The sequence below is a fragment of the Hemicordylus capensis genome, chromosome 3 (assembly GCF_027244095.1).
Source record: "Hemicordylus capensis ecotype Gifberg chromosome 3, rHemCap1.1.pri, whole genome shotgun sequence".
NCBI classification, from domain to species: Eukaryota; Metazoa; Chordata; class Lepidosauria; order Squamata; family Cordylidae; genus Hemicordylus; species Hemicordylus capensis.
Genome location: NC_069659.1, coordinates 352,880,337 through 352,896,458, shown reverse-complemented (window position 1 = coordinate 352,896,458; position 16,122 = coordinate 352,880,337). Strand labels below are relative to the sequence as shown.

General features: G+C 52.1%; 1 protein-coding gene across 3 annotated transcripts; it reads left to right on the top strand.

Annotated features, from left to right (window-relative positions):
• Positions 1–404: 404 nt before the first annotated feature.
• Positions 405–15,813, top strand: PTMA (prothymosin alpha). Of its 3 annotated transcripts, XR_008319658.1 has the most exons (6): positions 405–768; positions 6,051–6,122; positions 7,720–7,810; positions 11,802–11,875; positions 13,808–13,938; positions 14,884–15,813. XR_008319658.1 is itself a non-coding variant. In XM_053310602.1 (5 exons), the coding sequence occupies exons 1-5, from the start codon at positions 724–726 to the stop codon at positions 14,929–14,931; spliced, it is 327 nt and encodes a 108-aa protein (XP_053166577.1). In that variant the 5' UTR covers positions 538–723; the 3' UTR covers positions 14,932–15,813. The 3 variants fall into 3 exon arrangements, 2 of the variants coding, with proteins under 2 accessions (XP_053166577.1, XP_053166576.1); XM_053310602.1 differs by lacking the exon at positions 13,808–13,938 and having other exon boundaries at positions 538–768; positions 7,723–7,810; XM_053310601.1 differs by lacking the exon at positions 13,808–13,938 and having other exon boundaries at positions 538–768.
• Positions 15,814–16,122: the final 309 nt, after the last annotated feature.

The following is a 16,122-nucleotide window of genomic DNA, read 5'->3' as shown; positions in this document are numbered from 1 at the left end:
CCCTGAATTCAGCAGCACGCACGAGGGGGTGAGGTTTAAGGTCGGGGCTTTTCAATCTCCGCCTCTCAGGCTTACTCCGAGGCTGCTCTAAGTGCTGCTGCATCTTAACAATACCCCCCTTCCCCGTCGCCGCCTCTCGCTCATGCGCTTTGGCGTGATGCAAACCCTCCCCTTAAAAGGAGGAGGAGGAGGAGAAGGAGGGGGTGGTTCCCGAGGGTGGATGCCTTCTTTTGCCGCGCGCGCTTTGCTGCGCTTCCCTCCTCCTGTGTGTGTTTTGCAAAAAGCACGCCCCCCTCAGTATTCTGGGGTGTGTGTGGTTTTTTTTTAGTTGCACGGCTGAGGCCAGGCATAAACTCATCGCAGTGGTGACAAGTCGGGCGCGGGGAGGGAGGAGGGCGGGCTTCTGCCGCTTTAAGCAGTCTTGCCCATTGTTTGTCCCCCGACCAATCGCCGGGCCCATCCTCTCCCAGACCGCCCAATCAGAGGCGGGCAGGGAGTGATCGTACCGTCGCGGACTCTATATTAAGGGTAGTGGCTCCGCGTGAGTCTTCCACTGGCTCTATCCAAAGCCATCTTTGCATTGTTCCAGCCTTTTGCTCGGGCTCGCGCTCTTCTCCCCCCCGCCTCCTTCCTCTTCAAGCAGGCGCGCGCCGTCGGACCTGTACGTTTTGGGCTTATTTTTGTATTTAGCTCTATTTTATATATACAATTCCCAACCCAGCCATGTCAGACACAGCCGTGGATACCAGTTCTGAGATCTCCACCAAGGTAAGGCTCGACCGGGTTGCGCTAATTTTCCTTTTTATGGGGCTTTCCCCTCCGCGGCTCTTTATTTATTAATATGCCTAGCGGACCCCGAAGTCCCATTTTGTTGCTTTAACGTGCGGCGTGCGCTCTCGGCTTCCCTCTTCCTTTGTTCGCGAGAAGCTGACACTTGCGAGATTCCCGGCTTGTTGTTCTTCCTTTTTTGCAACGTTGTTTTTCTTCGAGGGGGTGGACAGATTGCGGGCGGGGGGGGGGCTTGGAGAGACCAGAGGGCGACTCTGCGTGAAACTGTTCAAAGGGGGCTCTTGAATTTTGCCCTCGGCTTTTCCCTGATCCTAGGAGGCGTCTGGAAAAAGAATCCTCCCATTCAAAGAGGCGACGCGGGTTTGACAGACACATAAAACTTCAGAACTCTCTCCTCGATTCTCCTTGACTCAAAAACAAAAAGTGCGGGAGAAGGGGTGGGGGTTGAGAAGCGGGCTAGCGGACGGGTCCTGCGGTGCCAGGCGGCTACGAGAGAGGAGCCAAGCGCTTAGCCGGCCAACTTGCACCTGAAACTGAAGCGAGCGAGGCGTTCGACCGAGCCCTCGGCTTCTCCTCCCCGCCTCCTTTGTGATGGTTCCGACGTACTTCAATGCAAGTTGAAGCTAGGCTCGTATTTCTCCGTCTGCTTCCCCCCGTCTCCTTAATTTGTTTTTGCTAATTGCACGGAAATAACTTTACGACCCCCGGTGGCTGTGATAAAAATCGGAAGCGGTTTATTTGGGGAGGTGCGCCGGTGGGGGGAAGGAAAGCGGGAAGGTTCGGTTGATTGAAAGCGGGGGGGGAGGGAGGGGGTTGTAAAGAGAGACTTCACTTTGATGGGAAGCGATCGAATCGGAGAGCAAATGTTTGCGGCCAGCGAGCGGCGTGCTCTTTGTCTAATGATGCAGGGAAGCGAGCACGCCACGCCGGCCCCCTCGCGTGGCGCCCGAGCCTCCCGGGAATGCTCCATGTCTTCCTACCTGCTTTTCTCGCCTCGCCCTCCGGTAACCCCCGTCTTCCCCAGAGACGGGGGGCTTAAGACCTCAGTACCCGGGCCCCCGGGGATTTCCTCCCAAGGCCTTTTATTTCGAATCAAAGTAGAATTTAACCTTGTGGTGCGAGCCGGGCTGGACCCAACTTGCCTTTAAAAAAAATTAAAATCCCTGACGACTTTCTTCTCGCCCCCCCCCCGCAAAGTTCAAATGCCCCCCCTTGAACTAGGATGACCCCTTTTTCGCTCCCCCCCCTTGCGATCAAAGTTGAGGAAGCCGCTTTAGCAGGAGCGGGGCGGGGGTGGGCCGTGATAGGGCATAATGGGGCTTGTTGCCGGAGCCCACGCGTCCAAGAGGGTTGATGGGCGGGGATGGAGGGCAGGGACGTGAATGGGGGGACTTGGTCTTCTCCGTGCCCTCCTGCTTGCCGACCCGGCGCGTTCGCCTTCCCCCAGTGGCCGGGACTCGAGCCCCCCTCCCCCCACGATCGCGGGCAGCGGAGACATTGTAACAGCCGCCGGATGCGTGGTGCCCGGCAGACAGCGCGCCGCTCGCGCCTCCGGCCTCCTTGCCACACGCAGCAGGCTTGAAGGGGGCTGCGCCTTGTAGCCCGCGGCCGGCTCCTCCTTTCTTCCTTTTCTCCGGGCCGCTGCGCGCCCTCCAGAAGGTCGTAGGCTGGGGCGCCCCCCATTTTTTGTTCCCCCGGACCTTGAAGGGGAGGGAGAGCAGCAAGGTCACGCCGCGGCCAGAACCCTCGACGACCAGCCGAGAGAGGGAGAATGGGCGCCAAGCGCGCGCTACGGGCGGGAGCTGAGAAGGGCCCTTCTTCGGCCGCCTCCAGCCTCCCTGAGCGATGCCCCAGGCTTCGCCCAGCGCGCCCGCCCCGTCCAGCTTTTACGCGCCGCTCCTCCGCTGCCGGCGTCCGGTCAGCCTCAACGCGCCTCTCGTGGACGTTCAGATCAGTCGTCTCGCGTGCGATTGGGCCCGTAAGACGGCTTGTGGCAATACAGCCCGCTGCCCTGCTCCGATTCTTTGTTTTTCCGGAAGGTCAGGATGCTGGCATCTGCCGCTACCGGGTCCCCTCTCCCATTACAAGCTAATTTGGTCTCCTGGGTCGGCAGGAGGTCACTTCTGGGGCAAACGGCAACCTGCGGGGGGGGGGGGGTGAAACGGGGCGGGGAGTGCTTGAAGCTCCTCCCAGAATGGGGGGTCGTGGTAACCCCAACTCATATATTGGCCCGATGCCCCGCAGTCCCTCCCCCCACCCTCCTTGCCCAAGCGTGGCATCCCCAGCAGCAGCAGCAGCAGCAGCACCACCCTGCTTCTCTAATGTGACCCTCTGCGCTGAAGGCTCCCTTTTCCCCGGATACAGGAAGACCTGGGCGCGCTTGTGCCCCCCCCAACCTATTTTCGAGGGGGGCGGCGGGCGGCTTGCAAGCTCTCCTCCCTTCTCCAGCTTGCACCACGGCATTAAAATGCCCGGGGGTAGAAAGCTACAGATTGATTTCCCAGGCGGGCGGCGGCTCCTCTCTTGAGCGCCGCCCCCGGCTGCCTGCGGCCGCGGCAAAAACCGAGCAAAGCAGCAACCCAATCGCCCCACCACGTGCTGCGCTCTGTTCTCTCTCTCCCTTTCCCCAGTCCCCGCCCGCGCGAGGCCTCTTGGGAATCGTAGTTGGCTTTCAACCCCTGCTCCTTTCCACCACCGTCCTCCCACTTGAAGAGAACTACAGGTCCCGGTACACCTTGGGAGGTCGGTGGCAACGGGCCAATCGGAGGGGCGCCAAACGTGGCGGGCGGGTTTGAAAAGGCCCAGGGCGCGTGTCCCTACAGCCGGCGTGCAGTGTCGAGTTCGCGCGCCCCCTGCCGGTGGGAGGGTTTCATTTAATACAGGTTTAATGCTAAAAGAGCTTTAAGTGGGTGCTTGGAGGAGAAAAGATGTATTAAATAGGTGCACTTGCTACAGGTGTAGGTGATGGTAAGTGCACTTTTAAAAGTGCAATTAAAAACAATCAGGCCTCTAATGTATTTCACAGTGAGTTGCCCTTGGCACCAAGCTGCAAATATTTTGTGGTTAGCTCATCTGAAGTGGGTTGAAGTGCCTCATCAGTTTGTTTTTTCTGTGGGCCATTTTATTGCTGCTGCTGCTGCTGCTTAGTTACCATATGGGATTCCTGCACGCTCCTTTGGCTTGCCTTGACTCTGCCAAGTGCCTTGTGCTTTGGTATTCATGTGGATAAGAGATGTAGGTCTAAAGTACTATGGGGGAGTGGACTCTGCAGGTTCCACCCCCCCCCCAACTTCTGTACAGTTGTGGCAAGACCCAGGTTAGGGAATTCCTGCTGTATGTTGCTTTCCACCCTGTCTTGTTTTTTTTAAATAGGAAAATCACAGACTTGGGATTACCCCTAACAGAGTTGAGTGGCAAACAGGTCTGCTGGCCTATAATTAGAGAGACTTCCTGGCAAGTTGAGTCCGAAAGCTCAGCATGTTGTTGTTTCTGATTTGGAGTCTGCTGTTGATGGCTTGGTTAATTTGTCTTGGATGTGCTCTCTTGGGGAGGATGGAAAAACCTGGCGATGGTTGTAGCCTTGAAGTAGTACCATCTCTCCACACAAACCAGCTCTGCCCAATAATTCAATTGACCTGTGAAGTTACATATGGATATCTCCCCACCCCCAGTAATGACTCTAGGGCGGGACCTTGGTTATTAAATGTACCTCCTCGAGAAAATGTTCTGCTGTTGCCTTCCCTCTGCAGAATCAACTGAAATTTGCTTTTTCAGGGGAATGATCTAGGACAGAGGTTCCCTAACCTGGGTCCCTGAATGTTATTGGAATACAATGAGCATCATTCAATGCAAGTGTTAGAATATTCTCCCAAGCCAGACAGTGTGTAATGGCATATCAGCATGGCTAGCTGCTGACTGAAGCCAGCCAGAGAGCTGTCTTCTTCTGAAAACACGCATGCGCAAAGGGTCCCTCAATGGTGTTGCTTGGTTTTGTCCAGTGTTGGATTGAGCAACAGGTGTGTGAACACTGGTACTAGAAAGAGAGCCAAGCAGCAAGAGAAGGCTGGGTGCTTCTGGGTAATGCAGTTAGTTTGCTAATCCATTCCTGGTTTACCCAGAAGCCCCAGCTGTCTTGAGAGGCTTAAGTGGCACGCTGTTCAGCCTGCCATACTGGCTGAATAATCCGAAAGCTAGTCTAATCCAAATAAATAAAGAAGCCGGAGGGATAGGGAGGTGTTCCTTATTGATGGTGGGCCGCCTTGCACGCAGCAAAGTTGTGGTGCTGTCCTAATGCCAAGCCCTGCGGAGCGAAAGCGAAGCATGTAGCTTAGCTGTTGGGCTGACAGAGGCATCAAAGGCCCGGGCCGGGTTCACCACGGCAGAGGACGGAGCTGCCAAGATGTTTTCAGGCACCTCGTGGCCTTTTGAGGGGGAGACAGCTGAGCCGAGCTTGCAGAAGGACTCTCCTCTCAGATGGGAAGGGGGCTGGTTTCTGGTGATGAAAGAGAGAGGTGGCTGTTCTGTGTCTCTGGCTCTAGCAGCTTCCTTGGCAGCTCAGAAGCGAGCCTCTTTCCAGCCTCTACAGGAGAGCTGACCAGCAGATCAAGCACAACTGTCCGGTCCTCTTTCAGTTTTGTGGGCTGGGCTCTGCAAGGCGGGTCCTGAACTCTTGCAACAGCAGAGAGCAACCTGTGGTTTTTGTGTTAGGTCTGTGGCTTGTTGACCCACTGTTCACTTATCCGGGCCTCCATCTGACCTTTCTGTATGGGAAGGAAAGGGAGTCTGTGGTGGTGGTGGTTGGTAGGGTGTCTGTCCTCTGCACTAAAAGCAGTCCAAATCTGATGAAAACTGGGTCTGTTGAAGGCAATCGGGGCCTTGCTTGGAAGATCGTCAAAAGCTAGCTTTGATGTCTTGCGAGTTCTAGGCCTTTAAATGTCTTTGTCCAACACCAGGCATTCTTTTCAGAGACTGTCTTTTGGTTGGGACCCAGACGAGAGTGAGAAATGCTTACCCTAGCTAGTCAGACTTCTGCATTCAAGCTGTTCCACACGTGGTTGGGAAGGAATAAGTCTGTTCCCACACTTTGCCCAGCTGCTGTTGCTGTAATGCAACTTGTGTTTTCCCCAGTTTTCCTCTGTGGGGAGGGAACCTTCCTGCTTCCCAAAAGGAGAACCGGAGGGCGGGAAGAAAGCACAGCCAGCCATCTCATTGCAGGGTGGAATCCTGGTGACTCACTCTGGTTTATTTCTGCCCCTTTTAAGGACTTGAAAGAGAAGAAGGAAGTTGTTGAAGAGACGGAAAACGGCAGAGATGCTCCGGCCAACGGCAACGCCGTAAGTATGGCTGCTAGCAGGTGAACAGATGTGAAGTGGCTTGCTATGAAGCCAGATCCCTGCTCTCTCTTGCACTGTCTGGCAGGGGTCTTTCCCAGCCCAGTTACACCCTCTTTTGTTGGAGGTGGCCAGCATTGCTCCTGGCGTGTGCCTAGCAGACACTCTGCTGCTAAGCTGTGGCCTTCCCGGTGGTGCTGTTGGCTCTCTGTGCATGTGTTGAGGACCAAGCACTTGAGACTGTCCTGTCCCGGCTTTCTTGTTCGTCCCTCTGAATTGACCCACTCCTGATCAGAAGCATGCGGGGGTAAATAAAAAGCCTATGGGCAAAGGGGGCTTGGGCTTTTTTATGTAAGGGACACCGTACGGGACACGGTTCTGTAAACACTGCAGCCTTTAAAGCTCGATTGTAGCCAATAGAAATGGCTTTGCATGCCGTAAACATCTCTGTAGTACTTTCAAGTATAAAATAACGCCGAGGCAAAAGGTGGCTGGTTAGAAACTGCCAAGTGGAGTTCAGTCTGTCTTCGGATGTGTTTTGATCTCTTTGTCCAGTGTGCAGGCTCCCTTTGGAGCCCCTATTCTTGCTTGCCTGAAGCTTCCACTTGTGGGCATGCTAGAAATCCACCCACTCATGGCCTGCTGGGAGGCCAGAGAGCTGACCCTTACGAAACTGCTGCTGGAGAAACATCTGCGATGCTACATCCTAGAGCTGGGGTTCCCGAGCAGTGTTCTGTGTAACGGGGATTCCCAGATGTTGTCGACCACAACACCCATCATCCTCAGCTAAAGCTCATTGCAGCTGTGGATGCTGGGATTTGTAGTCAACAGCAATCTGGGAATTCATAGTAGAGGCAACACTGTTCCCAAGCTTGAGTACCCAGATGTCATAGACTACAACTCCCAGCATCCCCAGGTGATGGGAGTCGTAGTTCTGCAGCATCTGGAGTAACACCAGTTAGGAACATAGGAAGCTGCCCTATACTGAGTCAGACCATTGGTATATCTTGCTAGAAATTATCTTCACAGACTGTCAGCGGCTTCTCCAAGGTTGAAGGCTGGAAGCCCTATCTTGGAGATGCTGCCAGGGAGGGAACTTGGAACCTTCTGCTCTTCCCAGAGCAGCTCCATCCCCTGAGGGGAAGATCTTACAGTGTTCACACTTCTAGTCTCCCATTCATATGCAATCGGGTTTGTGATTAGAGTGCTGGACCAGGACTGGGGAGACCCGAGTTCAAATCCCCATTCAGCCATGAGACTTGCTGGGTGACTCGGCCAGTCACTTCTCTCTCCGCCTAACCTACTTCACAGGGTTGTTGTGAGGAGAAACCTAATTATGTACCCCACTCTGGGCTCCTTGGAGGAAGAGTGGAAAGTCAGTGTAAAAACTCATGCTTGCTACCACCCTCCTCTAGGGAATAGTAAGGTCTGTTGCAAAAGCCAGCAGTGCCATTCACTTAAATGTCAGGTGGTGGTCTCTTGTGTTTGGGGTGGGTTTGATGTATCTGAAACGACCACGAATGGGGTGGGCTGACCCTTGAAAGGATTAGCAGTGCTTGGCCATGGGGAATGGTTTTTAAGTGTGTCTTGTTTCAACAAGGAGAACGAGGAAAATGGGGAGCAGGAGCCAGACAACGAGGTAGACGAAGAAGAAGAAGAAGTTGGCGACGATGAGGAGGACGAGGAAGAAGGTGATGGTGATTTTCCTTTTTTTCTCAGCAAGTCCTCAATCCTAGCCATTATTCAGGCTGCCCACTGAGCAGTTGTGAAGTCAGGAGCTCCCCCTAGTGACCGTTCTGAGTGGAGCACAACGGATGAAACAGCTGGATTTGCAGCCAGTGACCCTTTGAATAAATTCAGAGGAGTGTGACTCATCTTGGGAATAGCAAAAAAACCCAGGTTCATTATCCTGTGGGCCAAACACAACTAGGCTTCCAGGCTAATCTAACCTTGGTTATTAAGCAATGAGTTGCTAGGTGAGAACATAGAAGCTTCCTTATACTGAGTCAGGCCATTGGTCCAGCTAACTCTATATTGTCTACCCAGACTGGCAGCAGCTTTCCAAGATCTGAGGCAGGAGTCTCTCCCAGCCCTACCCAGAGATGCTGCCAGGAACTGAACCTGGGACCTTCTGCATACAAGGCAGATGCTCAACCACTGAGCTAATGCCCCATACCCAAAGCAGTGTGGGGAACTGCTTTTTCCGAACAGCAAGTTTTCCCAAATGCAGGGGAAGCAGCTAGGTTACTGTATTTCCTTTGCAAGGCTGGCAATATGCTGGTGGCAAAGAACTGAGGATAACCTCTCAGTCACCATTCGTACATGCCAGCATGCCATTTGGCTGAAATGTATTTGATGACTCTTGGTATGCATATAAAGGTAGAGTGTGCCGTCAAGTTGGTGTCGACTCCTGGCGCCTATAGAGCCCTGTGGTTGTCTTTGGTAGAATACAGGAGGTGTTGACCATTGCCTCTTCCCACGCAGTATGAGATTATGCCTTTCAGCATCTTCCTATATTACTGCTGCCCCATATAGGTGTTTCCCATAGTCTGGGAAACATACCAGTGGGGATTCGAACTGGCAGCTTGGTAGTCAAGCCATTTCCTTACTGCGCCATTAGGTAGATGTACATATATTTTTCGGTGGCATTAAGCCGCTCACGCCTTGCTGGCCCTCCACTGAGCACTTTACGATCTCTTTTGCCAAGCCAAAGGGGCTGCAAGCCTACATGGTTGCATTCATAGCACGCAAAGGTTCTGCAAGCCAGAAGCTGCTGCTACTTTCCCCCTTCTCGGTGCATAATGCTTCCCCTTTCTAGAAGCTTAACGTGAGAGCCAGAGCCCTCTCCCCACCCCACAGGTGTGAGTAGGGAGCTTAGATGTGCCTCCTCTCCTGGCCACTGATCGTACTCTCTTGGCTTGCCGCTGAGTCCTTGTTCTCTGGCTCTGGTCTAGCTCAGTCACACAGAGCCAAGAATAATCTTGGAGCCTCGGGGTATCTTCTGTACTCCTTTGTGCATCAGCTTCGGACAGATTTTTTTTTTAATGTTGACTCTGTGTAATATTAGCCCCAGCCCTCTGTGGTGTTACTGCTCTAGAAACCTGTGTGTCTTTGGGGTCCAGGAATGGCACTGCTTGTCCCACTGCATGGATCCGAATTAGTGTTCCCTGTAACAGAGGTTCCCAGATATGGCGGACTACAGCTTCCATAATCCCCAGCTGCAGTGATCTTTGGCCTGGGTGCTGGGGATTATGGGAGTTGTCCGCCACGTCTGGGACCCCCTGTTAGCAGGGAACACTGATCCGAGCGTCTGTGCCCTTCCCTCCTCTGGTTCTGTTTCTTCTTTGTACCCTTGCTTGATGTCAGCTGGAGGGATTCCCATGCCGTTCTTACTGAGTGGCCCTCTTCTCCATCTAAAGAGCTTTTCCTTCCCACTCTCCAAATCGCCTTGGATCTAGCATCGCCCGCCTTTAGCTGAAATAACACGGGCAACTGTGACAGCTTCCCTTCTTCCTGCTTGGACCCAATGCCTAGCTCTTGAGAGCATCTGCTGAAAGATCTCTCTTGGTGGCATTGGCCAGCGGCAGGGTAAGCCACCTCTTCGCAAGCGGGCGGGGAGCGGGTGGGCATGCACGCCCCACCCTCGCGTGCAAAAACCACCACGGCCCCCTTTCTAGGGAGAAACCTGTTGGTCAGAAAGCTGCCCGCAAGAACCAAGCCCTGAGAACCTCACGGCGGCAGCCACTTGCCTGGAGGGTCTCCTTGTGGCATCCCGGCAGTTTTGCATAATAGGGCATTTGTTGCTGGGTGGGGAACGTTGCTTGGATACGGTGGCGATGGAGGAGGAAAGGGGCGGGGAGCGGAGCTTGGAAACCATAGCGATGAGCGGTGATGTCAGCACCAGGCTAGGCTGTGGCAGGAACATTCTGGGTTGCCGGCCCGGGGGAGGCAGCAGGGGAGATGCTCTCGGCCGCTGGGCTCGGTGGAGGTTGCCCTCGTTGGTCCTCGTGTGCCTCCAGATATAACTGTTGCATCCTCGGGCGGAGCTGACCCAGCAAGAACTTCCACACGCTGACTCCTGCCCTCAGAAATAAACTGTGGAATGGGTCGGTCTCTCTCCTTCTCTGTATGTAGTTCCCTAGAGAATTGGGGGGAGTATGGCAGAGGGATGAAGCTCAGGGCCGCGTGGTTTCCTTGACTGAAAGCGAGCTCCACGCACCTGGGAATGCCCCCCAGGCATCCATGCTGACGTTGAACGGGAGGCCCTTCTCCAGCTCTGTCGCGAATGGACTTGACTTCCGACTCTGGAAGAACTTGAATGGTGCTCACGCTCGGCCAGAGAGGCGTCTCGCCACCTGCTAGTGCCAATGTTGCACCTGAAGCTGGTTGGCGTCCCAGGAGGGAGAGGGGGGTAGGCTCTTCTGTTCAGGTGACCCTAATCTTCCCTCTCCTTCCCCCCCCCCCCCCGCCCATGCCTGTGGCTCACAGCAGCCACTTAAGCCAGATTACTGTCCTATACATGGTCAGTTCAAACAGGTCTGGCTACTTATCCAAGAGGGCTTAGGCTGGAACACACACACACACCCCCGCGCGCTGTTGCTTAAAAGGGCTTTCAGGCTCCCTCCCTGTGATTGGGCTGAGCCATCCCCGATCCACTGGCCTACTTCACCCTTTTATCTGGGTCAATCCAGGCTCCGTCTCTTTCTTTCTCTCTCTCTCTCCACCCGCCGGTCCTCTTCCTTCAGTTCCAAAGGATGCCGCCCATCCGCAGAATGCGTGCTCCTGATGAAGGATAATTAGAAAGGGTCCTGACTCAGAATTAATGAATTCTGGCTCTCTTACCTCATTAAAGCTGGGCCCATAGTCGAGAAGGGACGCAGAAGTAATCCACGGTGGCTGTGCAGCCCGGCCGCTGGGACAGAGGGTGCCCCTCGCCAGTCTGTTCTCTCTGGCTAACGTGGCCCTCAAAAGGTGCCAGCATCCCTGTCGCCCTCCACACACGCACACAGCTCTGGCAGTGCTTCTGTCTCGGCTTTGCAGTCCTCTCATGCATGCAGTTTTCTGACGTGCGGAATGCAGGTTCCGTCTTGCAAGATTTAATAACCCCTCTGTTAGGTTTCTCCCTGTGCGAGGAATGAAAGCCAGGTGAGGGCCAGGCTGTAGGTTGTGTTGGCCGGCTTACCCTGCTCCCATGCAAAATTCCGTGCAAACCCTGCCAGGTTTTGACCTATCCAGAAGGTATCCGCCTGGAAATTCAGCAGACCCATCAGCCCCTTGTAACAGGTTGGCTGCATATGTTTGGATAGGGGAAAGACCAGCAACTGACGAGAGAACATTTTAAGCCACAGCACCGTTGAAATGAAGGTGATGTTAGACCTAATCAGCTGCTGACGGGGAGCCACGGTGACGTTCCCCACCCACCCACCCCGATCCACAAGGCGGGAAGGCTACAAGCAAAGCACATCTTCTTGCAGAATGCTTACAGCCTGTGTTGTGCACTAGTTTGTGGGGGCAGGGGGAAGCCCCATTACCAGAGGAAACGACCCCTCTCTCTTTGAAGGTTTCACATTAGCCGTGTTCTGTTGTGGGAGGGTGTGCCTCTTGTTGCTTCTCCCTGTGTGTCCCTGTACCCTCTCGCTGGCTTTTCCCTCTCTCAATCCCACCCTCCCTCTCTTTCTCTAGGCGAAGAAGAGGATGGTGACGAGGATGACGAAAACGAGGGTCCCACAGGCAAACGGGCAGCTGAGGAAGATGAGGTGAGGAAGCCAGGCCTGCCTCTGCAAGGAGGAGCACCTTTTGCCAGAACTAAGCTCAAAGTTTCTCCGGACTACCTGGCCAGTTCCCATGGAATCATTCCAGTTCATGAGGATCTAGTCCCCTGAGGGTAGATCCTCGAATGGGTGGGCAAGCTTGGCACTCCAATGGTTTTTAGACTACAACTGCCAGCATCCCCTGCCGCAATTTGAGGTTGAGGAAGCTGGGAGTTGTAGCTCAACAGCTGGAGGCAGTAGCAGCTGGTGGGTCCTGGGACTGGGGGAGCACTAGGCAGAGCAGGTGATGGGTGGAGCCACAGGTAGTGAGAGGTAGAGTCAGGACTGGGTAAGTGCTTTAGCAGTAACTGGCAAAGTGTAGGCTTGTAGCTAATGAGTGGGATAGCAATGCACGCACACACAGAGGCACACAAATCTCAATTGCTCATCAGCAGAGATACAGAGAGAGATGGAAAGCAGCAGTTGCTTTATAGTGCTTGACAGGACTGCAGTAGTGGGTAGACATGTATCTAACAAAGCAGGATCAAAACGAGCGCGCACACGAAAAGAAATGTACAAGCCACAAGTAAAGCACAGACCAGCTACAAAAGGCTGCTTCTGTGGAGAGTAAATGCATTCTGAAGTCAACAGAGCAGCTCTGCCTGCCTGATTATTCCAGAAATGAACAAACCACAAGAAAGTACTCTGAGCCAGAGTGGTACAGTGATTAGTGTGCTGGACTAAACTGGGGAAATCCAAGTCTAAATCCCCATTCAGCCATGAAACTTACTGGGTGACTTATCTCTCAGCATAACCTTCTCATAGGGCTGTGGGGGAGGATAGATGCAACCAGGTGCACCACTCTGGCCTTCTTGGAGGAAGCACAGGCTATACACATAAAAGTACATAAATCTCTGTAAGCTACAGGTAAAGCAGAGACCAGCTAAAATAGTGGATAACATGCATTCTGAAGTTACAAGGGCAGCTCTGCCTGCCTATTTCAAAAATGCATATATAAATAATAGAAAAATCACAGGTTTTCAATTATGCTTGCTGCACATATGAACCAGCTGTAAGTTAGAGGACACCATGGGAAGCAAAGGAGCATGGGGACACCCTCTCCCCCCTCCATGCCTGCTGAACAGCTGAGTGCCACTTTTTGCCCGCCTTAGGTGCCCACCACTTAGCCTGGGTGTCCATCCTAGCAAACAACCAATGTTTGTTTAAAAAAAAAAAATAGAGATCACTTCCTTGACCCTTGCCCAATGAACCATAACCCCCAGTGGACATAATCAATGTTACAGATGCTGGCCTGGTTAGCTTTCTGCATAGCAAATGGGTTTTAAAAATTATTTTCCTTCCAACAGAATCCATTCTTCTCTACATACACCACACCCACATGGAAGGCCACTTCTGCAATTATCTGAAAAGCAGTTTGGACTCGGAAATCCATGCATATGCCCTAAAAGAACTTTCTGGCTTCTTATGCCAGTTTCTAATCTAATTAGACCAGTCTTAGTTTGCTGTTCCTTCCAATGTTTTATGGCATGCCATTTTGGGAATGGGCCATAATGCTGTGCAACAGTCCAAATCGGAGAGCAAGGGAGAGAAAGAGGTTGTATTCCTCCCCTCCAAACAAATGTAAACAAAGAAGCCAGCAAAAGATCAGACTTGCCAACAGCCAGCCTGCCTACCTGCTCTCTAACCAAAATGGTGATTGGATTCTTCTGAGCAATGAAAAGAAAAAGACTTCCCCATCCTCTGGGCACTCTGATTGGTTGCCTGAGGAGTCAATCAGCCTAGTCCCTCTCCGATTGGTTTATAGGACAGTCTTCAGACCTCCTACTTTGCAAAAACAAAAGTGAGCATGCTTATTGGCTCCTGCCTTATGAATATTAATATTTTAAAAGATCTGGGGCTTTTCATTTGTTCTTTGAGGTTGGTGCTACCGTCGCCCACCTCAACTCTTAAAGCAGCAGCAGGCTGCAGGCAAGAGCAGCAGGGAACAACAGAGAGAGGCAGTAGGCACACAAAATGGAGGCAGAAACAACATGGCTGACAAATTTAAGGTGAGCGCTGCCCACTTTGCCCATAGTTAAGCTCCGTCCCTGCCTCGGGGCATGCCTACACAATGCAAACTTACATTGGTTTAGTCGCCTCTCTTTCTCCCCCTAGGAACTGTAACTCTGAGGGAGGGATCTTTGGATCTCTGAAAACAGGGGTTCCAAACCTTGGGTCTGAGTAGGTTTTTATCTCCTGTAGTTTTCTATGTGATGAGCCCATCCTCACTAAGTATGGTTGCAAGTACTGAACTCCAGGGGGATTTGCATTGTTATGAGTTTAATCCAGGGGTTCTCAAACTTGAATCTACTGATGTTGTAGACTACAACTCCCATTACCTCCCACCCCAAAGGCCAGTGGGGTGGGAAGTGATGGGAGTTGTAGTCCAATGCCATCAGGAGGCACAAAGAAATCAGTGCTGGATGGAAGGTTTTGCTAGGTTTAGCCTGTTGAGCTGTTTCCAGGCTAGGCAAGTTGGTACGGCTAGTCCCAGTGTACAGAAGTTCTCCCCCATCCCATAGGGAAACTAGCTTAGTCTGTGTCTACCTCCATAGACAAGCCTTACATGGCTCAGAATTAGGCTGTCAGCTGAGCTGTGGTGGGCCATGTCTGCTGCAGATGAGAGAAGATGGGAGGCAGCAGAGCACCTTAATTCAGGTATCTGTCCACAGGTCTATGTTCATATGTGAATGGCTGTATCTGCATTCATCTTAAAAGTCTAGGTCCCCTGAAATGCAGCATACAAGTCTCTGGGCAGTTAACAATAAAACACAGATTAAAACAGTCAAACCATTTAAAAACCATTTTTGCACTGGACTGTGGTTTGTGGACCTCATGGTTTGGATAAAGAAATCACAGTCAAACTCACAGACCTGAAGTCCACCCACTTTTGTCCTGGAGCAGTGGGTGTTCCTGCAGTTGCCTTACCTGACCCTCCTTTTGCTTTTCCACAGGATGACGATGTCGACCCCAAGAAGCAGAAAACTGACGAAGATGATTAGGAAGCAGAGTAAAAAAAGACAAAAGCCGTTGTTTTTTTTAAAAAAAAAAGCATAAAGAGGAAAAAATTTTAATAGGCCAGCGTGTCCTCCTTCACCTTTGAAACTTCCCGTTGCAAAACACGTCCCACCCCTCCCCTTCTTGCTGTGGTCGCCGTCATCAAGTAGAGCGGGAAAAAGCCCCACAAAAGCCCGTGTGCTGCCATTTGGCCCCCAACTCTGAATGGGGAAAAGAAGTTGAACCCCACTTCCCTGCCCGTCGCCACCCCCGGGTTAGGGTGGGGGAGAGAAGACTCTTGTCGTCCCTCCCCCTCTTCCCCCACTCCGGCACCAGAAACTTCAAGGCCCCCTGCTTGCTTTCTTAAAAGTAACTTTAAAGGAGAATTTGTTTGTATTTTTTATTTACATTTTATATTTTTGTACATATTGTGACGAGGTCAGCCATTTTTATTGCGATCTCTTGATTGACCAAAAGGGGGGCTTTGAAGTGTGTTTTTTTCTCTGTTCCTAAAACAAAACAAAAAATTCTTGACTTTACTTGTGGTGTGACCATGTCCAAACCATTATCTCAAAGGAGACGAAAAAAGACCTTGTGTTTAAAAAAATCAAAAATGCAAAAAAAGTCCAATCTTTATTCTGAGCATTCCAGTAACTCTTTTGTGTATGTACTTTAGCTGTACCATAAGTAGTGGATCTGTATGAGATGGCAAGGCCAAAGATAAAAGGGTTTTTCTTTTCTTTTTTTCTTTTTTCTTGTTTTGGTTCTTTTTGTCTATGAAGTTGCTGTTAATTTTTTGGGTTTTTTTGGCCTGTTTGATGTATGTGTGAAAACAATTTTGTCCAACAATAAACCGGAATTTTATTTTGCGGAGTTGTTCTAACGAAGCTGGTTGCACGTTTGGTGTGTAGTTTTGTGTTTTGATTTATTGCGCTCTCCTCTCTCCCCCCCCCCCCCGCCCTTCTTTCTTAGGCTTCTGGGATTTGGTTCTGTCAGGGAAGGGCAGAAAGCCTGCTTGCCTGTATGGTGGAACAGCTGCTTATAGAATGTTGGCAAACATTCAGGGTTCTGTGAGGGAGGGTGAAAGGTCAGTTTGGATGGAGAAGAATTTTGCTCCAGAGCTAGGAGCAGGAGAGGTGGTGTGCAATGGCAAGGCAAGGGAGGCTGGAGGGGTAGGTCTGTGAATCAAGGAACTC

Coding starts and splice junctions, on each gene's coding strand:
- PTMA (XM_053310601.1), top strand. CDS start 724: ATGTCAGACACAGCCGTGGATACCAGTTCTGAGATCTCCACCAAG. Junction 769..6,050: donor GTTCTGAGATCTCCACCAAG/GTAAGGCTCGAC, acceptor GCCCCTTTTAAG/GACTTGAAAGAGAAGAAGGA. Junction 11,876..14,883: donor GGGCAGCTGAGGAAGATGAG/GTGAGGAAGCCA, acceptor GCTTTTCCACAG/GATGACGATGTCGACCCCAA.